This window comes from Anabrus simplex, chromosome 11 (assembly GCF_040414725.1).
Source record: "Anabrus simplex isolate iqAnaSimp1 chromosome 11, ASM4041472v1, whole genome shotgun sequence".
Taxonomy (NCBI): domain Eukaryota; kingdom Metazoa; phylum Arthropoda; class Insecta; order Orthoptera; family Tettigoniidae; genus Anabrus; species Anabrus simplex.
Window position 1 is genome coordinate 70,610,701 of NC_090275.1, and position 15,885 is coordinate 70,626,585.

Consider the following 15,885-nt stretch of genomic DNA (forward strand, 5'->3'; position numbering starts at 1 on the left):
TATTCCACCTTTTCAATACAAATTAAATAGTGTTTATTAAATAAACATTTAATGGGACTAGTTTCAACCTATTTAAAGGTCATCTTCAGCCATATCACGTGTAGTACAAAGTATTTGAAGCAGAGTTGTTTTAAAGATGGTCTTAAAGCATAGAAGGTTGACACTATGAAAAATTGTTTATAGAATTTCCTGAAAACACATTTGTTGTGTCTCATCAAGACTGTGAAATTTGAATTGTATCCAAGTTCTTAAATACTACGAAGAACATTATAAGACTTCTTCTTCTAGTATATTCCTACAGCTGTGAACTAATTTCTTACAATTCAATGTTAAAATATTTTTTGTTCTAAATCGGGTTTTGTTCTCAGTTCTAACACTTGCACGAACATCAGCATTACCAACATACTGTGCAACTGTAGTCAGAGACTTGTCAATTCCATTTCCATTTTTAAACTTCCATCCGAGACTTGTATTACAGCTGAAAGCAAGAACAAATATACTCATCTGCTGACCTGCTAAGCCTTATTTGAGGATTTTCTTTTGGGATTTACTCCCTTAGCCTTTGAAGATCCTTCTTCCCCACAAGGCAGTGGTTTCCTCTTCTAATTTTCCCCAGAGAGGAAAGGTTTCAAACTAGGAAGAACAAGAGGAAGGTTTCAAACAATGTAAACAAAATTTCAAACACCCCCTACTCTGTCATACTGCCCTTATCAGTACACCTTGGATTTTAGGTATTAAAAAAAAAAAAACCTATTTTGTTCCTGGAGAGACAACTTAAAATGAAATCGTATTTGCACGTTTCATGTATTTATAAGGTTAGAAACAATGGTCCTATAATATGCCTAAATTCATGTTAAAACCTATATTTGCCTATATTCCTATTTTTAATCTTTTAATTTATTAGAGAAACTAAAACATTTGCCAAATAGTTTTCATTATCTTGAACAGTGTATACTCAAAATACTTTTCAAACAAAATCTTAAAATCGGGAATTGTAAACCATACTCCCCGGAAGTCCTTTCCTTAAGTACCTCATGGAGTACACGCCCCTGAGAATGAAATCTCTACCAATGACTCTGTTCTGGAGATACAGTGAATTTCTCCCATGGAATTATTTGCATTGTGAGCAGTGGCAGAGCCCAGCTAAAAAAATGCATAATCACGCTTATGACTCTGGAAAAGGGGATTCATCAATGGCATTCACATAAGCAACACAATCAATTATATTCTCAATGTACATCTACATACAGGATCATCTGGTTGAAGAGCACATGCCAAGTGTAATAATTTAGTAACCTTTTGCACAGACCCATTTGAAATCCCCAAATATTGTGCAAGACGACAAAGTGACTTTTTAGGAAAATTTTTCAGATGATGACTAAGGTCATCTAATTTTTCTTTGGTAAGAAACTTATGCTGATCTTTTTTAGTTTTTTAGGCTGGATAATTCCAATTTCCTGAAATTTACCGTAATTCGTTGGATACTTAACGCATTTTTTGTCGAAAATACAGGCGAAAACTTTGGATGCATCAATTATTCAAGGAATTCAGATATTTAAAAATTATTTACGATTCATTTACATTTAAAAGATACATCAAATATAATGTAAACACAATTGATTCAACTCATTTACCCACTACCCTATCTTGGATATGAACGTGGATCCCTTGCGGAAACCTTACTTTATGCATAGCCATCAGCTGTTACAGCAGCATTGCAGTATATTATTGTTTTTCACTTCCGGTAGCACGTACGGTAACACCCAATGTCCCTTTCTTATCGACTGTTCAACTTTGTGCCATATTGGGACTGATTGGTGTCTGACCTGCGGTTCCTATTTGGGAGATCAAATATTCCTTCACTTTACGCTTCTCAATCACAAAGCGATGAAAATCAATTACTTTTTGGTTGAAATCATTAGTCATTTTTTATTTTTTGGCATAATGGTGTTCTTCATCGAAGAGAAAGTTAATTTCTCTTCATAAAATTAATCATGCAGTCCTGGCTAACCTTCAAATCTGGGACACTGATTCCATGTGCAGCGGCTATTTCTAGTTCTTTAAAATACAGCATTTCTTTAGAAACGGCTTATCCAACGTAACGTAACAAAATCAAATACTTAAGCAGATCCTCCTCTACTTGTGGAAACTTGCCGCTTTTTGGTCCGCGAAATGCTTTGCGAGACTAGTTGGTCGCTTGAAGTGCACTTCTCTGTTACTGCGGTTTGGACACTGAATATTTGTGGCCCGCTGCCCTATTCCCGTATGTTGCAGCGTAACTGATCACCGCAAGTATTACTTGAATACTTGCTCACTGTGGACTAACGAACAATTTTGAGATCACAGAATGTCCCATACCCGAAACACTTGTAAAATATGTTTGTACCAGACTGGAATAGAGCGACACTACTCACTACTGGGCTGATTCTCACAATGAACTAGTGCAGTGGGATTTCCTGCCGGCTAATAACAGCACGTTGCCATGTATTTGAAATCCTTGCTTTAACAATAGGAAGGTTGCAACTTGAGTATTTGACACCTTTATTTCGGAACGCATCCAGAGCTGCGTGATGGATGCTCGAAAAAGTGGGTGCGTCAAATAGGTGAACATTTCTTTTTTCTCCACTTTGGACCCAAAATTAATGGCATGAAAATACGGTATTATAAAGATAATGGACTGGATCTTTCTTCAAACCACTTTTGAATTTCATCAGCTGTGTTATAGCATACTGAATCATGCATAAAGACATATTGAGCCACTGAATATGCACAAGCCATAATACGCTTTCTACAGCGCAATGCATTTTACCACAGTGTAAGAAACTTTGTCTGGGATAAGAAGTACTAAGGAAGTGTAAAGAGATAATGTAAAAAAATGTATTATGCACCCATATTAACGTATGCAGCTGAGACCTGGACAATGACAAATAGGGAGGAGAGCAGAATTCAAGCCAGCAAAATGAAATACCTAAGTTGTATTTATAGGAAAGATGAGAAAAGACAGAGTGAGAAACAAAGATGTTAGAAAGGAAGTCACAATAGAAAACCTAAATGAGAGAATTGATAGGAATAAACTAAGATGGTTTGAATATGTAAAGAGGATGGAGGACGAAAGAATACCACAACAGATGACGGAGGTGAAGTTCGAGGGAAAGACAGCGGGAGGGAAATATAGAAAAAGGTGGATCGATTCACTAAAGAGTTTGCAAGAAGAAGAAACGTGGACTGGGACAAAATGATGGAAGAGGAATGGTCGAAGGAGGGAGGAGAAGGTAGAGAAGTGCCATAAATACCCCGACCAAGCAGGGGCTAGACTGGAGAAAGGAGGAGGATGATAATGAAATGCAATTGTACAATAATGGGATAAAGACATAAGCTAGTATTTTATATAATTGAGTATACACTGTATTTTAACTAATAATAATAATAATAATAATAATAATAATAATAATAATAATAATAATAATAATAAACTATTCTCTTTAGTGAGAGAAACTGAAATACAGAAATACATACCTACTCGTGTTAACATTGATTCTTTCACGGCCCGTACTTGCTACATACCTACTAATTACTTCTGGTTTATGACTACTTAAAAAGCAACTAAGTTATTATTATAATAATAATAATAATAATAATAATAATAATAATAATAATAATAATAATAATAATAATAATAATTCTCTTTAGTGAATGAAACTGAAACTGATCACCTCTGCTATCTTATCAATGGAGTGGCGAGAGGACTGACCTTGCAGCTCCTGGTAGAGGATGGGGTAAAACAAAGGTGAAAGTCAACAGTGATCTGCTGTTAAGTTTGATTAAAATAGAAATCTTTTAAACTGTGTTTCGTTTGAAACAAGCCTTGACAGAATTCACCCTTACTACTCAGAAACTCTCAATTCAATTTTAAATCACATAAATCATTACTATCATGTTCTACCCAAACTCCTCAAAACCAGCCACAGAAAACTGTCTGAACTGACAGACTGTTTAGGTTCAAGACTGCACATGAAAGAGTGAAGCCTTCATTGCTGCATATTACCAATATGATCAGTATCCTCTGGAAACCTCTTACCGACCAGCTTACAGCAGTTATCAGTTGGACATCACAACCAACTAATTTCACCCTCAGTAACTGAGGGACAGGAGTAAAGTAGCTTGATTCCAATGGTACATGCTACAACAGTTTTAAGGCAGCAGTCTGCTGTATTCCATGAAGAAAGAACTCTTCTTTATTCCTTCCCACACTTTGGATGCATAATGGTACCTGCAACATAATATGAAATGATATGCATATCATAAGAGTTAAAAATTGAGTCAAAAATAAAACAAAAGTCAATACAAAAGAACATACGTTTATTAACCTTCCAAGTGGTACATTTCTTTTGAGTAGCTACTAACACAGTGGCACATTTTCCATAAGGTACTGGGAAGTAACATATAGTGAGATACTCTTGTGTAGTATAGTACTTTTATCAGGTTCAAAAAGTACAGAATATGTATCAAGCTATCAAAAATGATCATAGGACGAAGGGCAAGGCGTCTGGCTTGCTGAGGAAAGCAACGGGAACTTACGGTGAGATACTTGTAACTGGTCAGGTATTTTCATCAGGTTTAAGAAACAAAGTCTCAGTTTCAAGTTATTAAAATGATTACAATGCTAAGGGCAAGGAAATAGAATCTGGCTCAGTGAGGAAAGCAATGGGAAACCCACAATAACATACTCTTGTGTAGTCAAATAATTTACCAGATTCCAAAAATACACATTCATTATCAGCTTATCAAAAATGATTACAGTTCCCAGGAAGCCTCTGTAGTAAAGTTCAGTCAGGGCATTACATTACTAACTCCTCTTCAAATAACATATTTACTTACAGGATAAAAGAAATTGTCTTAGTTATTATGATCACAACACTTATTCTATACTTTCACAATATTTTATTTGTATTCATCAATCTTGAAGCATTGCTTCCACTTCTGTAAAAGTAGTCTTCAGAAGTCCACAATTGTGTGGTAGCGCTGGAAGCAAGGTGCGGCGCACAGGGCTACTTTGCAATCTTCACACTCATACCTAGATTCTCGTCCCTGCCCCATTTGGTAACACACAACACACTGCTGAGTAGGGTTTTCCTTGCATGCTGTTGCAACAATGTATGAGGGGATAGTGAGGGGCACTGATTCTTGTTGGGGGAGGAATCTTCAAAGGTCTGCCTGGCTGTGGTCTTTCATGTTTATTGTACTTCATTATGATGTTCTCAATAAGTCTCATCTGGAATTCTAATCAGGTATCCTGACCTCCTAACTTCTTGTACAACAAGTAGGCATTTAGGCAGCATATGTTCAGCATATGGTGGAAGTGCTTCTGGAAGTACTTCAGTTTTTTTTACAAGTACTTCGATAGGTCACGAGATACACATCACTCCGGTCAACTCCGCCCATCTGACAGTTGTAGTCAATGGCTAACTTTGGTTTTGTGGTTTCTTTCCCTCTCTCGCTACACGACACCATGGTATCATCATGCATAGTGCTTATGAGGCACACATCCCTTTTTATCCTTCCACTTCATTATCATGAGTTTCCCGTTAATAACTGACGCATTTTCTCCCTTCCTGAGCGTGCTGTTCTTGATTTCCAACGGAATGCCCTGTCGATTTTGACGCAATGTACCCACTGCATCTGTCTCCTTGTCACACAGTTTGTTGTACAAATCTGGGGTCGAGAAGCAGTTATCCCTTGTTACGCGATATCCTTTGTTTAGAAGTGGTGCCATGAGTTGCAAAACAACTTTCAAACCATACGGTTCATTTTGCAAAGTCATAAAACTGGATGTCTTTTCCTATATAATTTACACCAAGAAATTCCACACGTAACCAGACTTAGATTCACACACCTCAAATGATTTGATACCGAATCTTGAGGGCTTAGACGGTATGAAAACTTTCCACGACAAACGTCCCTTACACAACATAACAGACTCATCTACAGACACATCGCTTTCGGGTGCGTACACACTTCGGAATCTGCTGTTCAAGTGGTCCAGAATGGGTTTCAATTTGTAGAGTTTCTTCAGGCCACGTGTGGCTTCATCGTATGCTTCGTTATCGACAAAGTGTAAGAATTTGAGAAAGAGATGAAATCTTCTTTCAGAGAACAGCTCCAAAAACATTGGGGTCTCTTAATATCTGTCTACGAGAAAAGTAGCTCTTCTTGTCAGGTAGCTGATGAATGCCTTGCAAGAGAAAGAATGCAAGTAAAGGCATAATTTCATCTTTATTCGTATCAGTCCACTGATTCACTCTCGAATACAGTTTCAAGGTTAGTATGCTTTCTAAAAACTGTTGTGCGTACCGGTTTGTTTCCTTACTTATTAGTTCCGCTAATTCAGGAGTGATAAACAATTGAAAATATTCTAGCGGATTATTTACGTCTTCAATTTGTACATTTAGTCCAGGTTGAGCTGTAAATGTAAATCTCGGCCGTTCAGATCCTACCTTTGTCCACACACCGAGCTGAATATCAGTGCTAGTACTACCGTAACGTTCACTTGAGTTGCTTTCACCATTACACTTGCTATCTTCTGACATTTCAACATTAGTCTCGCTATCAGATGACATATCACTCTCCGAATTGTCACAGTGTAATAAATCAAACAGTTCTTTTTCTCGTAGACGATTCTGAGCTCCGCTTGCACTTGCCATAATGTACTATCTACCACTCTCAGCAGCCCAGCGGCCGGTACTGGCAGACTGCCAGCTGGGCGTGGAACGAAAGCATTTCATCTGGTCACGTGGTTTTAGGAGTGTGCTGCTGTAGGGAAAGCTTGAAACTAACATACACACACAAAGGAAAGTGATCTCGGATCCTATGACGGAATAAGTCGTCATACCCATCACTGGAAGACATTTACAATGTGATGACAAAATATTCCATCATGGCAACTTAGGAAGCCATGCGTCTATGACGATTTATTCCATCATTACCGCTTGAAAGGTTAAGAATTGCTGTAACATGTTATTCCTTGCATGAGCTTCTTCAGAGGTATTAAATTATGCTTGTAATGATTTCTCCAGGGGGTGAATAATTTTTTGTCCAGTGAGCTTATTTCACTGTACAATAATGACAATGGTATAGGAAGTACCCTCCCTCTACTAAGAAATCAGGGTGGAACATGTAAGAACTAGGAATTTAGAGGGAAACAGTTAATATATTTCTACAGTTCAGAACCTTCCCACCTTCTCACTATGCATATTCCTTTCAAATATGGTGAGTGAATAACCGTTCCAGTTTGTAAAATTTAGTTTTAACCCCTGCCTAATCAGAAAATCAAAATGCTGCATAATGCTGGGCTATGGCTTTGGGTACTGAATAATCACAATACTAACTACAAAGGATAACATAATTCATACCAGTTCTTCTCGGTTAGAGTAGTGTGTGTGAGTGGGTTGCGAGTCACACCATGAAGTTGGTTACGCAACTTGGAGATCAGAATGCTCACACCAGGATGTCCTCGATACTGGCCTTTCTCTTCTGTAACAAAAATGTAAGTCTATCAATCTTCACATGTGGGTCGCTTATAAATAAAGCTATGACACAGGAAAAAGAAAATATAATCCAAATAAATAGCAAAAATTTCAAGAGATTTGACATGGCTTGAATTCATGAGTCACATTTTTAAAAATCATTAGTCCATAGAGTGGTCTGATGCAGCGCTCCATGCAACCTTATCCTGTGCTAACCTTTTCATTTCTATGTAACCGCTGCATCCTACATCTGGTCTAATCTCCTTGTCTTATTCATGTTGAAATTTCATTGCATGTGCTATTAACATTACATTTTAGTAAAACAATTAAGTCAGGGAACAGATGGATATGCAGGTTGATCAAGAACGTATGGATAGAGAAAGAAGCCCTAGAAGAGAGGAGATAAGGTATGTAATAATTATGGAGGAATATCACCCTGCATGGCATATACATCTTCAGGGCAATTCTTTATGTTGTTGTCTATAGGCTTTTAATGCAGCAAAACTCAGATATACATTGCTACTATGTAAGAGGAAAAAGACTTGCTGGCACTCATGAATAACAGGTTTATACTTTTTGAAAGAGAACCTAGCTATATGGGTATAATAAATCTTTACGTCTTGTGGTACCAGAAAATATTAACCCTAGAACTGATAAGCATTTTTCTCGTAAGTGATCGGCAATTTCTCGCTATGTTACAGTCATGTATTGAAAAAACAATTAAGACACGAAAAACAGGTAATAATCATTACATATTTCCTACAATTTTACTCAAAAAATCAGCAGCATCGTACTTACTTGACAAAAATAGTTTCTCGATTGTGTTTCAGTAAGCAAGACTCAAACAAAACTTAAAAAGTGAAAAAATGATAATCATTTTTGAAATCATTGAAAAAATAACAGTATTGAAATGTCAAAATATACAAAATGTGCAAAATTTTACCTTGAATATATATATATATATACCAGTATATATGGTATGTGTCTGTGTGTGTGTCCTATCCAGTGCCTGGGGAAGATGATGTTGAGGTGTCGGCGAACTGTAATGCGGAAGTGGGGTGGTGCTCCATCATAAAGAAACCACATAACCTGTCTTATTGCCAAAGGCACATCCTCAAGCAATCCAGGCAGAGTATCTATTGCAGTTTTGGTTTCCGTAGTGGGCTATTCTGAGCGCTGATTGTAAAAACAAATGAGGCATTCTTTTCATTTCGTAGATCTCGGTAGCCGCGCTTTACGGGCAAGGTCTTGTCAAGGTTGCTGGTTATTTGTATTAGATATATTGTTGTCTTATGGTATTTTCTAGTAAATGATGGATCCTTGTAGATCTAGTGACATTCGTGAGTGCTTAAAAGATGAAGTGTTTTCCAGCAGCGATAGCAGTATTTCAGTAGAGGATTTGTCTTGTGATGATGACGAGGTTAGGGATCAAAATTACTCTGATTATGAAACTGATGTTGAAAACAAGGGAAATAGTGAAGATCCAGAAACCGATCCTGTACATCGGAACTGGGCAAGAGTATATCCACCCAAACCCGAGCTTGTTACAAAAGACTTTCATGTATGGAACCCTGGAATTCTGATGAAAGAGACCAGTGATTTTCGACTGTGGACATGTGGAATATTTCCTTTTGTCAGGGCCACAGATTAAAAATTTCCCAAAATTTCTATGTTGCATGGCCTCCTAGATCATCGGACTTAAACCCCTGGGATTTTTACCTCTGGGGACATCTGAAAAGTGTTGTATATGCTGAACCAGTTCCTGATGTGCAGACCCTTCAACAGCGTGTTCACGACGTCTGTGACGCTATTCGGCGAGAGGCCGGAACGTGCGAAAGAGTGAGGGAATCCATGATACGATGTCTGAACGCGTGCACTGCAGCCCATGGAAGCCACTTTGAACATCTGCTGTGACATGGATGCGATTCAGCTATGTACTGTGTTCCGGAACTACTTGTTGTCGTTGCACGCACACAGTCCATTTCCGGACACATGTTCGTAGGACATTTTTTTCATCCATTTCCAGTCAGGAACCAATCCCTGCAGTTTGTCGGTTTTATTAAAGTTCACCCTGTATATTAATTAGTGTTATATGTGTATTATGGCATACCCTCCATCGTCGTGTGGGAAACCACTGCAATTGGCCACCCGAGTATTGGCGGGATAACCATACCCATTTCACAAAGGAGAAAAAACCTGCCATTGATTCTGAACACCTAGGGAGATGCTAAAAGCAGCTCTGAAATGCTTGGTGACAGGCAATGTGACAAGCTGGCCGTAAAAGTGCTCTATCACAATCTCGTGGAATAATGTCTTTCGGATTTAGTACCATGCCTAGGGCATCTCCTGTAGGTGACGAGCATTGGCAAGGCTCAATCAACTTGAGAAGTATGCGAGGGTTACCGTCGCATGACTGTGACGGCTAAACAAGCTAGCTCATACGACCAGTCTTGCTTCACTCAATGTCGGCACTATGTCTGGGTGGTACAGGTAACTATCAAAGGCTCTCGAAAAGAGACAGATCGATGCCTGTTCGGCGCAGGAAACACAATGCAGTGGACAGAAGTCGTATGACATCGGATGTGGGTACAAACTGATATATAACCAGTGGCATTTGTACTATTGTATCAGCAAAGTTCGATGGATGTATCTCTGATGTGCTGAGGTATGATGACCATCGGATGAAGATTATCTACACCACAGATAGAAGAAACTGATCTTTAAATAACTCTGTAACAGCTGCATAGAAAGCATCACTGTTGCCACTGAACACAGGTAAAGGCCAAAGAATGCATCAATTACCTCACCACTGTGACGAAAAACACACTACCAGTCTATCATGCATAAATGTTTTACCCAGCCTTTTATATGTCAATTCATCACTTAGCAAAGAAAGAAATGTGTTTTTTTTCCCTTCCAATTTTGCTTTACGTCACACTGGCACAGATAGGTCTTATGGTGACGATGGAATAGGAAAGGCTAGGAGTGAAAAGGAAGCGGTCGTGGTCTTTCGGGTGTTGTCGGAGGTATAGCTTTTTGCCGATCCCTGTTCGTTGGCTTCTTCTCCATCCAAGTTCCAGCCGCTATTTTGGCTTCCTTCCTCGCTCTCTTCCTTTCCTTGTAATATGCACTGTTGCGAGGTGGTCTGTCGATATGAAATCTTTTGATTTTCAATGCAGAAATATTCAGTTCTGTCTCTACGGACGTTCCTGGTTTGCTTGTTTTGAGTCGGCGACAGCCAGTCCAATTGGGACTTCTGTCTCCATTTTTCCATCTTGGGGTTGCCCCCAGATCTGCTCTACTGGAGCTTCCACGGCTTCCCTTAATGTCGAGGTTTTTGAAATTGGTTCTTTATAAGCATCCATATTTCAATCAGGACCCTTGCGGGACCCTTCTAGGGTCCTGAGCATCGTTCTCACCACCCGTGGTGAGGCCAGACATTGTCCTCCAGCAACTCAGGCTCTCCGTAGCAGAGACCACGCCCCTCAGTCATCCATCCAGTGGTCCGCTCCTGGCCCGAACCTAGCCAGGTTTGTTTCCCCTTCAGTAGGCCTACTCACGTGGTCTCCACTTGGCATTATCACGACTGAGTTCGCAGCCATGATTTTCCCCTAGGTTGGGATCGCCCCTTTCCCAACCTGCGGCTCATTCAGGCTACGTAGAGCAAAGTGATGTGTTGGTTCCAGCACCCCGCAGTGAGCCTTCACCTCAATCACAAGCCCAACTTCACCTCAACCACTGTATCACCCACGTGGAAGAACCATGGATGCCTCTCTAGCACGTGTGGGCGAGGTCTCGGCTTCCAAGCCTTGACTTGGGCTAGTAACAATCACAATGCCTCAAGACGTTTCCTGGCAATACCTATTTTTGGTCCGCAAGAGGGTATTTTATTTCCCTCAGACCCTCCAGACAAGTCCGGAGGGCCCTCCTATCCGCCACCTGGGATGCGCTTGATAGGGGAACAGGTAAGAAAAGCCCCACGGGCGCCTGGTGGTTTACTTTTAGAAGTTCATGTAACTACTATGAACTCTCTTTATCAATAACATTGTTTATGATAGCATTCAATTTACTTCTATCACACTGAGTGTGTTTTGCTATTTCTGAAGCAGCATACACGGCTTGTAAAAGTTTAGGTGTATGTTCTATCGGATATATAGATAAGTCATGCCCAGACAAAAAGCTCGCAAAGTCTTATTTCACTTTATTTTTACTTGATCACCAAATTTCAACTTCATAGGTAATATGTTTCATAATATTCTGTACTGAAGAGCAATATAATATAAAACAAAAACTAAAAGGTTTCCACCTATTCAATACTATTTATTGTATCCTAAAAAGAGTTACATATATTTGACAAAACTAGTTTTGGTCTTGCTAGAGTCAATCATTAAAGTTAAGGCAAGATATGAATTGTAGGTACATAAAATTTATGAAGCAAGTGTGTGTTGTTGATATTCAGTGCAAAACAAGTAAAGAGTTGAATGTTAAACACTCATCATGATCACACGTCTTGTGTAAGTTCTCAAAAGTTTTCTTCCCATTTGAAGAATGCACTTCACAAAAGACAAGGTGAAACACTTAAAATACTAGCACTTGAAGAATTTTCTTGAATTCAAGTCAGCTGAAACAAGTGTAACACATTCAACTCTTCACTTGTCTTGCACCAAATATCAACAATACACGCTTGTTTCATGAATGTTATCTAAAATTCATGTCTTACTTTAACTTTAATGATTTTGACTGATGGTCTCTAGCAAGACCGAAACTAGTTTCATCAAATATATGTAACATTCTTTAGGTTACAATAAATAGTATTGAATAAGTGGTAACATTTTAGTTTTTGTTTTATATCAATTTCAACTTCCCTGAAAAAGATGGTAATTCAGTCTCTTTACTTTATTTGGGAAGACCACTGCAGTTTTCTTCATGTTATTTTCCCTGCAACATGCTTCCTCAAATAACTTTTAGCAACATTAGGGAGAAACGAGTATCGCAAGCACTACAACATATGGTGCATTTTTTTTCTACCCACCCATGAAACGAAAGTTTTTTCCCCCATTGTTGGTTGTATTTTGCAACATACTTCAATTTTTTCTTTCTCGTTTCCTCAGAAGATACCTTGAATTTGTGGCTAAAATATAGAGTTTTTTTTAAATAATAGCCTACCAGTGTATAAAGATTAGTAATATATAATACATTGTATTAAGTATTAATGAAAACAAGATCATACTATGGTATGTACCATTAACAGTACAAAGGGCACTAGGAAAGTTTTGCAATGTGAGTGAACGCTTTAGACCTTTTCAAAATAATTACCACCACACTCAATACACTTCTCCATGCATCGAAACAAGTCACTGAACCAACTCTGCCACTTTTCTTCGGTTACATTTTCACACTCTTGATCCCATGCTGCCAGAAGCTTCTCGTCGGATGCAAAACGCCGCCCTTTCAGCTTCATCTTCACTTCTGGGAAGAGTGCGAAGTCACATGAGGCAAGATCAGTACTGTACGGAGGGTGATCAAGCACAGTCAACCCTGATCTGGTAAGAAAATCCATTGTTACATTAGCACGATATGCTAGAGCATTGTCGTGATGCAAGAGCCAAGTGTTGAGCCGTCACCTTGGACGGAGCTGCTTGAGAGCCTGGATGGCCTGAGGCAGAAAAGTCTCATGGTACCACTTCGCAGTACCTGTCCTTTGTGTTTCTAGCACAACCTGAGTCAGGATGCACCGTTTAGTGAAGAATAATGCAATCATCCTTTTCTTCACTGACCTTGACTTTCGCACAGTTACAGGAGTACCCTTATCTTCAAACAGCCACACCTTGTTCTGGGATTTTGCTGGGACATCGTAATAATAAAGCCAAGTTTCATCACCTGTAACGATGCTATTGACATTACGCGAAGTCACATTTTCAAACTGTTTTAGCATTTCTCAGCAACATTTCACTCTACGTGCCCTTTGTTCCTCTGAAAGTGAATGGAAACAAGCTTTCCTGACATGGAGATGGTCGTGTAGAACTGAATGAATAGCTGGTGCAGGGATGTGGAGGGTCTCTTCTACCTGCCGATATGTCAACCGCCTCTCTTGCTGCAACATTTTCCTCACACCTTCAATGTTTTTCTTAGTCACTGATTCAGACGGTTGCCCAGAACAAGGATCATCTTCAACTTCAAAATTTCCCCTCTGGAACTCTTTGTACCAGCGGAAAATTGTTGTCCGATGTGGACAATCTTCCCCAGCATAGGAGTCATTTCTTCCAGGGACTGGTCAACAATTAATCCACGAACAAAACTGTAGTGAATAATTGCACGATATTCACCTTTAGACCACACTGACATACAGTAGAAGTCCGTTATAGAGAGAATTCATAACAGCAAAAAATTTACTCGCTATAATGGATTGTCGTTATATCCGATTTTTGTATAAAAGTCGGGAAACCCCCCATATACATTAAAATCGGTATGAAACGGCAATACATTTGTTCAAAACCTGCGTTTCCGCAGATGATATCCACACCAGCTTACTTGTTTGTTATTTTTCGAAATCCGATACTACGTGAAAGTGTATGTTTAATTTTATTCTGAAGAAAGATAGTACCGTACTTCTCCGAAACCAAGATGAACCCCACATTTTCCTTCAAAAAATTTGAATCAGGCTCAAAAAGTACTTTGTAAAATCATATGAATGCCTTTGTTGTAGAGTAGGCCTACCGCATTTTAAACTATTTTTAGACGCTGAACATTAACTTTCGTCATGCCGGGTTTTTTTTGCGGCTGCAAAATTTTTCTTTATTTCCGCGGGTTTAAGGACCATTAACTTAAAATTGCCATCATAATACCGAAGAGAACCCGTTGAAAATTTGCCGGCAATACCTATTCCACGAGTCTCTACAATACGACGATCTATAAAACTGTTACTTTTACTCAGCATCAGATATAACCGGCTACCGCTACACACACGTCCCGCTTGCCGGATTCAGCCAAATTCAGCAGCTGGCGAAGTATAGGCCTAATTGCAGATGTTGAAAGTCAACGAACGAGTTTATTGCGTCACGGTATGGCCATTCCGCCCTTGCGTTTTTCATGCACATACCTCACAATTTCATCTTCGACTTCTTTAAAGCGTCCTTGTTGCGGACCACTGAATGCATTTTATTTAGTACTTTGTCTTCACGCTAACGCCAAATATTTGCTTTAGTTAGGCCTATGCCGTATTTTCTTGTGGCTGCACAATTATTCTACATTTACGAGTGTTTAATAACCATTAACCTACAGTAAAATTGGCATCATAATATCGACTAGAACCCGTTGAAAATTTGCCGGCAATACCTTTTCCACGTATCTTTACAATATGACTATACATCACGAAAATATTCCTGCTGTCTATAAAACTTAATTTTACTAAGCGTCAAGTACAATACACGCGTTATAACTCTGTCACTGAGTTTCTAAGAATTCAAAGGCTCACATGTTTTAATGCCATTCTGCACATTTGAGAAACGTTTTTGTAGAAGCTAATAGAACATCATACTCTCTTCACTATTTCCTGAGATCCAGTGACGTTACACACAAGCAATGTACGACCGGTTGTCGCGGATAACGATGCAGGCTATAGTAAAGAGCCGGTCGTTTATTGTCAACAAGTTTTGTGCGCGTGTGAAAAGAAGCAGCGTGCTTACCACGGTAGTTGCCAGTGGTATCCATTAACTTACCGTACTGTTAGGCCGCGAATGCAAGACAACACTTGAGAGATTCTGAGAAAAAAAGTCTTGGATTCGGAGAAATACAGTATCACTCCAGAGGTTTCTGTGGCAAACACTTCAGTTTTCTTCAAACGGCGTCACCTAATGTAACTGTATATGTATCATGAAAACATATTTGAAACGCATGTAGAGAAATGATAACCTACTCGCGAAAAATTTACATGTAAATAGCCTTTCCAAAATTTAACTAGACGCGAGAAGATATGAAATATCCACTGAAATCAGTGATGTACTCTGCCATATCTTGAGGTGTATCACATTCTTACTTAACTTCCGAATATAACATTCAAATCAAGATATCGTTTAATTCAGTCATTATTTTTAACGAGTTAACAACTGCTATCGGCCACGTTATTTACGCATTTATTACGAAAACGTGTTATCCTCTTTCATTTTGAATCTTCTTTAGAGAACAGCAGTTGACGGGTATTAGTAATCAATTCCAACATCGCCTTTGAATGTCGACGAGAGAGCTCGCAAATGCACAAAGTTAGAAAACTATACCGTACCGAAGATGATCGATCGCATTTTGTTGCAAACGTTTCAGTTTTCTTATTCAAACGGCGTCACCTATCCAAACTTAACCGTACTAT

The 15,885-nt window shown here is 38.9% G+C and overlaps 1 protein-coding gene across 1 annotated transcript in view; it reads right to left on the minus strand.

The window, feature by feature from the left end:
• Nucleotides 1–695: 695 nt before the first annotated feature.
• LOC136883066 (nonsense-mediated mRNA decay factor SMG9) overlaps nucleotides 696–15,885 on the minus strand; it is a 51,975-nt gene continuing 36,785 nt past the window's right edge. Inside the window, exons 8-9 of the mRNA XM_067155217.2 lie at nucleotides 7,410–7,530; nucleotides 696–4,270 (exon numbers count right to left, since the gene is read on the minus strand). Of these exons, the coding sequence (XP_067011318.2) occupies nucleotides 4,192–4,270; nucleotides 7,410–7,530 (200 nt within the window). The 3' untranslated portion in view covers nucleotides 696–4,191. The remainder of the gene's footprint in view (nucleotides 4,271–7,409; nucleotides 7,531–15,885) is intronic.